This window comes from Nothoprocta perdicaria, unplaced genomic scaffold, assembly GCF_003342845.1.
Source record: "Nothoprocta perdicaria isolate Ctin4 unplaced genomic scaffold, notPer1 scaffold_605, whole genome shotgun sequence".
Taxonomy (NCBI): Eukaryota; Metazoa; Chordata; class Aves; order Tinamiformes; family Tinamidae; genus Nothoprocta; species Nothoprocta perdicaria.
Genome location: NW_020455872.1, coordinates 15,656 through 24,761, shown reverse-complemented (window position 1 = coordinate 24,761; position 9,106 = coordinate 15,656). Strand labels below are relative to the sequence as shown.

The following is a 9,106-nucleotide window of genomic DNA, read 5'->3' as shown; positions in this document are numbered from 1 at the left end:
CTGTGGCCCTGAGGAGCCCAGAGCTGTTCCCCAGCCTGCAGGTGTGGGCTGAGCAGAGCTGAGCAGAGGGGCAGGATCCCCTCCCTGCACCTGCTGGCAGCTCTCCTCCTGATGCAGCCAGGATCCCATTGGCCACAAGGGCCCTGCTGCTTCCTGGTAAACTTGGTGTCAACCAGGACTCCCAGGTCCTTCCTTGTGGTGCTGCTCTCCAGCAGGTCTCGCCCAGGGAGAGAGTGYACCCCTATTKYACCTGGCAATTTTATTGGAAAATGATTTTCTTCTTCAGAGGTGTAAACAACAGATGGAACAATGTTCTCAAGATTACAAAGAGACATGCTAAAGATCATGGCTTCCTGTTTAATGATGTCCCCATCTTGATGTCCTCCCCTGGAGCCAAAGACCACAAAACTACTGATGATCCTTTAACAACCCTCCAGGAACTTGCCAAGTAAGAAGGAGCATTGAAATACTGCACTGAAGAAACTATTTGTCCTTCTCACTTCAGAGTGATAATGTATGTCTTGATGTCTGGAAAGGCTTCTCATCTTGTTTAGAAATCTCCTGCATTTATGGTCATGGACACTATCAGAACCTCTGCTGTGTTTTTCCTTTCAGGGGGTTTATTTTAAGCTGTGTTATGGAAACAGGAAGGGAGTGTTGCACCTTTATAGGCATAAGGGCACTACAGCTCGCTAGCTGTTTGTGGTAATTCTTTTTGCTCCGATGGAAAAGACTGTTGGAGTGCCTTAATTGGTAATGATATTCTAGTAACTCCTAATTTATCTTCAAACTCAAGAGTATTTAAGGAAACATTGTCATGTTTCCTTATAAATGAAATGTAAATTGCTTGGCTGGATTCTTTAGCCAACTCATAAATATGTAACTGGATATATAATTTGGGAGATTGAGTTAGGAGATTCTAAATTAAGAAGTAGGTTTGGTAGGGATGCGAAGTCATGATACATTGCCAAAGTATACCTCCGTTTGTCCTGTCTATGGAATCTCACCACCATCTTTCCACCACAGCTTGCTGGCTGCACATTTAGTGAATTTTGGCTTTATATGGTCTAAGCCCATAATGGCTTGAGGAAACAGGCTATGATCACAATAGGCCTTTTGAAAAACTCACTAATCGCCTTGAGTTAGGAATCTGTATGTAAAAGAAAAGCTAGAATAAATCTTGTAAAAGATTGGAGAGAGGAAAATATTGGCTATTGGTTATACATCCTAAGTATGTAATTAAARATATCTAAGCTGTGGTTTGTATTTCATAAAGGGTAGAGATAAAACTCATACTTGTGCACAGCCACAGACCGCCTTGGATTTTGATGGCTGTTTTTTCCTTAGCATTTGCCATGCGAGGTGGAAATGGAAGAACAAATCTCTTCTGTGGCTCCCTCTGGTGGCCGATATTGCCTGCTTATTTTCAAGACTAGTTATGCTCCTTTGCTTTTAATTGTGAGGTCCCCGTAGTCCTTCCTGAATCACTATTTCACAGAATTGCAAGAGTAAGTCAAGGCAGCTTTCCATGGATGTGCCATTTCTGAGAGATGCAACATATGTGTAAATGAAGAATTCCTTCACCTTAAATATCTGTTAGCAGTGTTATAAAATTCACTTGTATTGGGCAACATAATTTTCCAGAAGGCTTTATTTAGTGAGGAATGAGGCAGGAGTGCATGTAGCCCAATCAGTGCTTATGTAATGGGAGAAGAGGGAAGTTGATAGAAGTGGCTGTAGAGAGAGAGTCCAGAGAATGTAGGCCGAAGCTCGGTGCTTTGGAAGACAGTTCTCTTAAAAGAGTGACGAGTGAAGAGATTCATTCATTCATAGTTTATGTGTGACCCAGAGTACAAGACTGACGTGTGTGTGACCAGAGATGATTTGCAAGGTTCCTGCGTGGAGCTTTCTGCAAAAATTGGCAGAACAATAACCCCTACCTAAATCTAAACATAACCCTAAACCCTAACTGTAATCCCTGGCATCTAACCCCAAGCCTAACCCAACCTTAACCTTTAGCCTAACCTAACCTTAAGCCTAAGACTAAGCCTAACTCTGAACCTTACTGTAACTCTAGTTGCTAACACTAACCTGATGCATAAACCCTAACCTAGRMCCTAACCCTAAATGTATAACCCTCAGCCTAAATTAACTCTAACCCTAAATGCATGTCTAATCCTACCCTTCTCCAGTTTTATGTCTAACCCTAAATGTCATGTCTTAACACCAGCCCAAAACATGTCCTAATGGGAAACCTTATTCCTTAACCCTAATGCAACAGCTACCTGCTAATCCCAGCCCAAATCCTATACTTAACCCTAACCTCACCTTAACACTAACAGCAACCATAATCCTAAATGGCATGTCTGACTCAAACATTTAGAATTAGGGATACATGTTAAGCCCTAATGCTCTTCATAACCAACATTAACCATAACAAATCCTAAACTTTACCCCAAACCCTAACCCTATAGCTAGTCCTGACTCGAACCCAGACCCAGCTTAAATGGTGTGTCTAAAGCTAACCCTAACACAAACACCCAACCCTAAATATAATTCAAACCCAAACCCTAAATGTCTAATCCTATCAGAAACAGGAAACCCTAAAACCTAACCCTTAACCAAAACACTGACCCTAACCTTACTGTAGCCCTAAGTGGCATGCCTAACCCCAACCCTATCCCTAGAGCCAAGCCCTAACCTTAATCGATAACACTAATCCCAACCTGAAATATCTAGCCCTAACCCTTATTCCTAATGCTAACCCTGAATGCCCAACCTGAACACTAAACACTGACTCTAACCAAAAGCCATCCGTAACCCTAAATGTAGCCGTAAATGTTGTGTCTAACCCCTTCCGCAACACTTTCTCCAACCCTAATCCCTAACTCTGTTCCAAACCCTAACCAGCCCTAGCCCTAAATGGCTAATTCTCAATGGCATGAATAACTCTAACCCTGTCCTTAACCATACCACTAACCCTATCCCTACCTCTTAACCTTAACACCTTGAACTAACCCTAATCCAAGTCGTAGCCCTTAATGGTGAGTATAACCCTAACCTTATCCATACCATAAACCTAGCCCTAATTCTTAACACTAACCCTTAACTCTGTAACTAACCCTAAACCCTGACCCTAACTGAAACTCTAACCCTTTACCTTATCCCTTACCCTTCAAAACCGTAAGCCGAAATATCTAAACCTCTAAACCCTAACAAGAAACCTAATCCTAGCCTACTGCAACCCCAAATATGTTACGCTAACCACTTCCAACGTTAAGCCTAACGTTCACCCTATACCTAACTCTGATCTGAACCTAAGCCTAAATGCTACGTTTAACCCTAAACCCATCCTCTACTCTAAACCCTAATCTCTAACTCTAACCCCGACCCTACATGTCTTGAGCATAATCCAATCCTTTCCCTAAAAGGCATGATGAAAGCATGATAAGACTTTTTAGGTTTTTTTTTTTCTTCTTCTTCTTTCTAGAGGAAAGACTATGATCTATATGCTAGAGTAAAACTAGAATGGAGTAAAATATTAATATTATACATCATGGAAATGCATTAATTTTACAATTCTAATTTGTTTGTTGCATTTCAATAAGGGGAGAGCTAAAATTCCTATTTCTGCATACCCATGGTCCTCCTTGGATTCTGATGACTGTTTTCTGAGAATCTGGCATGCGAGGTGGAAGTAGAAGAACAAATCTATTCTGTGGCGCCCTCTGGTGGTCGATATTGTAAAGAAGCTCTTCCTTATATGGAGATGGAACTTTGTTTTAACTGATACTCCTTACTCCTTTTTCTGTCTCTGGCCGCCACTGGGAAGAGTCTTGTCCCATCCTCTTTACATTCTCCCCTGACATATTTATCCATATTGATCAGATCCCATCTCGATCTTCTCCATGCCCAGCTCCGTTACTCTTTCCTCATACGATAGATGCTCCAGTCCCTTAATCATCTTTGTTGCTTTGTTGCTCTATGCTGGATCCTTTCTAGAAGTTCCACGTCCTCCTTGCTCGGGAGCCCAGAACTGCAACCAATACTCCTGATGCATCCTCACCAGAGCTGAGTAGAGCATCACAATCCTCTACCTCAACCTGCTGGCCACCCTCCTCCTAATGCAGGCCAGGATCCCATTGGCCTTCTTGGCCACGAGGGCACATTGATGACTCACGATCGCCTTGTTGTCAAGCAGGATTCCCAAGTCCCTCTCCATGGAGCTTCTTTCCAGCAGGTCAACCCCTATTCTATACTGGTGCAGTAAGTACAGATTGGTTCAGTAAGTACAGAAAGGAGGTTGCCACTAAGGGAGCAAAATCTGCAGTGCCTGAGACCTGGAAGAAGCAGCGATGGCCATGCAGGCATGACACATAAGCATTTACTGCGTGAGATGACTCTGTGGTACCACTGGGCCTGTGAAATATTTCTTCAACCAATCTGAAAGAAGGACAAGTTACCCAATGTAAACATCCGTGGTCCTGCATAGCCCATGATCATCCTGAGATCATCATTAGCCTCCCTGTTCACATCCTCGGGACAGGAAAGTAGACAATGAGGAAGAGGAGAGCTAAACAGGTTTCTGAGTGCAGAGAGCAGAGCAGAGCCCTCGGTGTGATGTGCCTCTCCCCTTTATGAAGCATGCAGAGCTGTAGGAGAGATGGACTTGACCTAAAGTCCATTAGTGGACTGATGGAACCAGTTGTTGGACTGGTGGGATCCACTTGGTGGGATCCAGTTGTTTGGACACTGGTAGGAAACCTGAGATGCCCAGGGACTCTTGCCCAGAAATAATTCAAAAGCGACATGGCTTCCCATAGGTCCAATGCTTTGTGTCCTGGAGGAGACATTGGATTATGCTGGACAACGCAGGCATCTGCCTTTGCCCTGTAGCCTAATTCTGTGTCACTGAATCACATAACTGCACTGAAATATATTCGCTTTTAAGCTGTAATGATCTGCCAGGGTCTCTGCTTTGTACTGCAAGGTGCTCCCGTAGCAGTGGAAGGGATCATTTGAGACAGGCAAGGACATTCCCCATATGTCCTTCTCCTGCAGATGCATGAGGATGTGGGTCTCACATTTGCTCTGAGCCAGCAAACAGGGGCACCTTTGTGGTATCTGCTCTGTCTATTCAAGCAGGTGTTTGAGTGTTGTCCACTGACTCACACCCTCCATCACCAGTGATTACAAGGGGAGATAAGAGAAGGAGCTCCCATGCACATGTCAGTGCTGGGCACACTCCAGCGCAGGGAAGCAGCATTCCACCTTCTATGTGTTTGTGGATGAATGTGAAAGCCATCCCAGAGCAGGGTCATTGAACTAGCATGGAATGCCCAGATTGACTCAGCTGAATCCAGGAGCCCCCTTTTTGCCGCTTTCTGAGAGTCCTGCCTAGGAAGGGCTTCCTAACTAGGGCCTTCCAGAGTGGGACATTTCTAACTTGCAGAGATAGTCATCCTCTGATGAAATAGAGTGCAATTTTGGAATCCATCTTTCTCCACTCATTAGGACAGGACCACAGGTGTGATTCTCATAGTTTCCTTCATGCCCATTTCCCAGGAGRAGGRAACACAAGGGACAGGGCAATTGGTGAGTTCAGCTGGGCCTCTGCTCCTGAGCRGGGCCAGGCTCCTGGGAYGSAGGCAGCTCGTGRCAACCTGTGAGCCCTGCCCAGASACACTGTGTGCAGGAGCAGCTGCTGTGCCAAGAGCAGCAGGGCTGYRGGCACTGCCTGCTGCTGCGCACAGCAGAGGAGAGAAGGCAGCGAGAGGTGAAGGGCAGTGTGGAGTGGGAGCACAGAGGAGATCTGCACAGCTCTTGACACGGTGAGTTTTAGCTTACAGCACAATGCTACTGAGCTTCTTGAAGGCGACTTCTGAACCCATCCCACCCCAAGGCTGACAGCAGTTTTTGCTTCTTTCTCCTGCCTTTTCCAGTGCAGAGGAAGTGGAGCTGCTTCAGAGCAGGGATTCTCTAACATAGCACGTAGGGGCAGGGCATCCTGCTGCCTTCCCCAGCAGAAACGGCAGTGATGTGAAGCTGGGCTGTGCAGACAGGGTGAGAGGTYRGYRCTTCAGAGCAGGGTCCCTGCACCCAAAGGTGCTGTGTGTGCGGAGCAGTGACTCTGTTGCCTGTGAAGGTCAGCACTGAGTCCACCCAGGGAGCTCCCCACAGGACTGAGGAAAGAAGTTCTGGCTGGGAGGATTATTCTCTAGCAGGACAGGCTCCTTTTTGTGCTGGGAGCTGCTGCGTGGGTCAGGTCTGCTCACAGGTCTAGCTGTGAGCACATTTCAGAGGGCGCTTTTCGAAAGGAAAGGCAAGACAGGCATTGCCTGAAAGAGAAGCCAGAGAGGTGGTGCTTACAATTTCCTTCCACTTGGTAAGAGGAAAATGGAAATGGAACTGTCAGCTTTGGGTAACAGAGTGAAAGTCTGTTTAAGACTCCATTAAGAGTAGCAAGGAGCAATTAGTGAATCTACCAGGGACTTCGGAATGTCCCCTCACCCATCCCCTATTCCATAGACAGCACCAGCTTCTCCTGGGCTGCTGCATCAGGGTTTATCTGACCTGCTCCTTAGCACCTGTACACACTGGGATGCCCCTGGACAGTCTCCTGCTACTGAGAGTTTTCTGCAGAGTGAGCAGAGCTGACTTGTGAATGTGGTTGTCCTTCACCTGAGTGAGGTGCAAGGGCAGGACAGTGGGGSCAAGATTTCTTCTCTGTGAAAGAATGCTCCCACAGTGAGAAGGCATTCTTCTGTGTTTATGTGTGCACCATCATATAAATACACACATTTATATATCAGCAGGCTCCTCCACTGATCCTCTTGCAGAGCAGGCTTGTTTTCCAAATGTTGAAGAGCCCTGCCTGAGAAGGGTGGACATTTTCTCCTGCAGGTTGTGTGCATCAAAGGTACTGCGACCACCACCTCCACACCCCCATGTACTTCTTCCTCCTCAACCTCTCTCTCCTTGACCTGGGCTCCATCTCCACCACTGTCCCCAAATCCATGGCCAATTCCCTCTGGGACACCAAGGCCATTTCCTTTGTGGCATGTGCTGCCCAGGTCTTCCTCTTGGTCTTCTTCTTTTCAGCAGAGATTTCTGTCCTCACAGTCATGGCCTATGACCGCTTTGTGGCCATCTGCAGACCCCTGCACTATGGGAGCCTCCTGGGCAGTAGAGCTTGTGTCCAAATGGCAGCAGCTGCCTGGGCCAGTGGCTTTCTCAATGCTCTCCTGCACACTGGGAACACATTTTCCATTCCGTTGTGCCAGGGCAATGAGGTGGATCAGTTCTTCTGTGAGATCCCCCAGATCCTCAAGCTCTCCTGCTCACACTCCTACCTCAGGGAAGTTGGGCTTGTTGGAGTTAGTGCTTCTTTATTCCTTGGTTGTTTCATTTTCATTGTGGTGTCCTACATGCAGATTTTCAGGGCTGTGCTGAGAATTCCCTCTGAGCAGGGCCGCCACAAAGCCTTTTCCATGTGCCTCCCACACCTGGCCGTGGTCTCCCTCTTTCTCAGCACTGCATTTTTTGCCTGCCTGAAGCCCCCCTCCATCTCCTCCCCAGTTCTGGATCTAGTGGTGGCTGTTTTGTATTCAGTGGTGCCTCCAGCACTGAACCCCCTCATCTACAGCATGCGGAATAAGGAGCTCAAGATTGCCGTGAGGAAAGTGATTTCTTGGACTTTTTTCTTCAGTGGTAACATTTCCATCTCTATCCAGAAATGACTCCTGTATCCCTTAACTGGACTGAGCATTGTTCCTTCATGTTATTTTCCTTAAAGCATTAAGTTATTTCATTAAGTAGTAAAGATTCTTAACATATTGGTACCCAACTAGCTCCATTCATTGCACTTGTACTGAGATTCCTCATGTTTACCATGTACCTTGAACTGTATCAACTGCTGTATTAGGATTGCCCCCCTCACTGTRTCTCTGTATTAAAGTGGGTTCTACCCCCTGTAATAAATGTTTGTTCCCTAAAGTTAATCAAAACTAGGAATAACGATTATAAGCAGGAATAGCTTACTTAGATTTACAGGCATAACTGACTTCTGGGGAAGACCACGGAACTCAAGATGCTGAGCCTGCCATCCAAATCGAGGATTACCCAGATTGTTGATAACAATGGAAACAATCAAGGAACACTGGAAACAATCTAGGATCATCCAGACTGCTGATAACATTGGGATGCTGAGACTGCTGATAACATTGGGATGCTGAGACTGCTGATAACATCGAGATGCCACAAAGATCACGGAAAGGAAGAAGGAAAGGACTAGAAGGACTATATACTATAAATACTGAGCCCCAAGAGAGGAAAGATGGGAGCCTGAGAGGGATTGTCTCCAGGCTGCCCCAGCGCTGTTATTCTCTGTACCCAGCTTACTCAATAAATGGTAGATGAGAAAATTGGCTTGTCTCGTCTATAACAATTTGGTGCCGTGACTCGCATCCTGCGGGGAAGGCTGTCTGAGATATTGGGGAGGCGTCCCACACCTTTTTTTTGTGTGGCCCCAAACTCGCCAGTCTCTCCTCTGGAACGACGAACCTAAATTCTGGGTGCAAGAGAAGGAAATATTGCCCTGTAAAATTCGTGCACGAAGAATCCGGACGAAGACGCAGGACGCGTGAGTATTCAAGTAATCCGTTCGGTTTGGGTGGAGATCCTGGGATTTGGATGTTCCACGGGTGTGCAAGTGATTGAGACGTCAGATTGCTGACGAAGTGAGTGCGGACCTCCTATACKGTGYGGTTCCGACATCCCGCGAGGGATTCGGCCACTAACGGAGGGAAGTGGTTGATTGTGTGTGAGAGAAGGCACCCCGTGAAGGAGGGACGTAAACCCTCARAAGATCCCGGAAGATGGGTCAGGAGAAGAGTAAGCCTTCTGCTCCCATGGGGAAGGATCCCCGGGTATCCTCAATACCTGAAAATAGTCCTTTAGGGCTAATGATCAAGTATTGGGATGACTTGCCATCTCGGCAAGGGAAAAACAAAAAGAAAATGATAAATTATTGTATGGTAGTATGGGGAGGGCAGCCTATTAAAGGACTGGCCGTACAATGGCCTATTTTTGGTTCCTTTGAGGACTG

The 9,106-nt window shown here is 46.4% G+C and overlaps 1 protein-coding gene across 1 annotated transcript; it reads left to right on the top strand.

Annotated features, from left to right (window-relative positions):
- The first annotated feature begins 6,947 nt into the window (after positions 1 to 6,947).
- Positions 6,948 to 7,739, top strand: LOC112956197 (olfactory receptor 14C36-like). The gene has a single exon (XM_026049701.1). It carries the CDS (start codon positions 6,948 to 6,950, stop codon positions 7,737 to 7,739), a length of 792 nt encoding a protein of 263 aa, XP_025905486.1.
- The last annotated feature ends 1,367 nt before the right edge of the window (positions 7,740 to 9,106 follow it).

Coding starts and splice junctions, on each gene's coding strand:
- LOC112956197 (XM_026049701.1), top strand. CDS start 6,948: ATGTACTTCTTCCTCCTCAACCTCTCTCTCCTTGACCTGGGCTCCATC.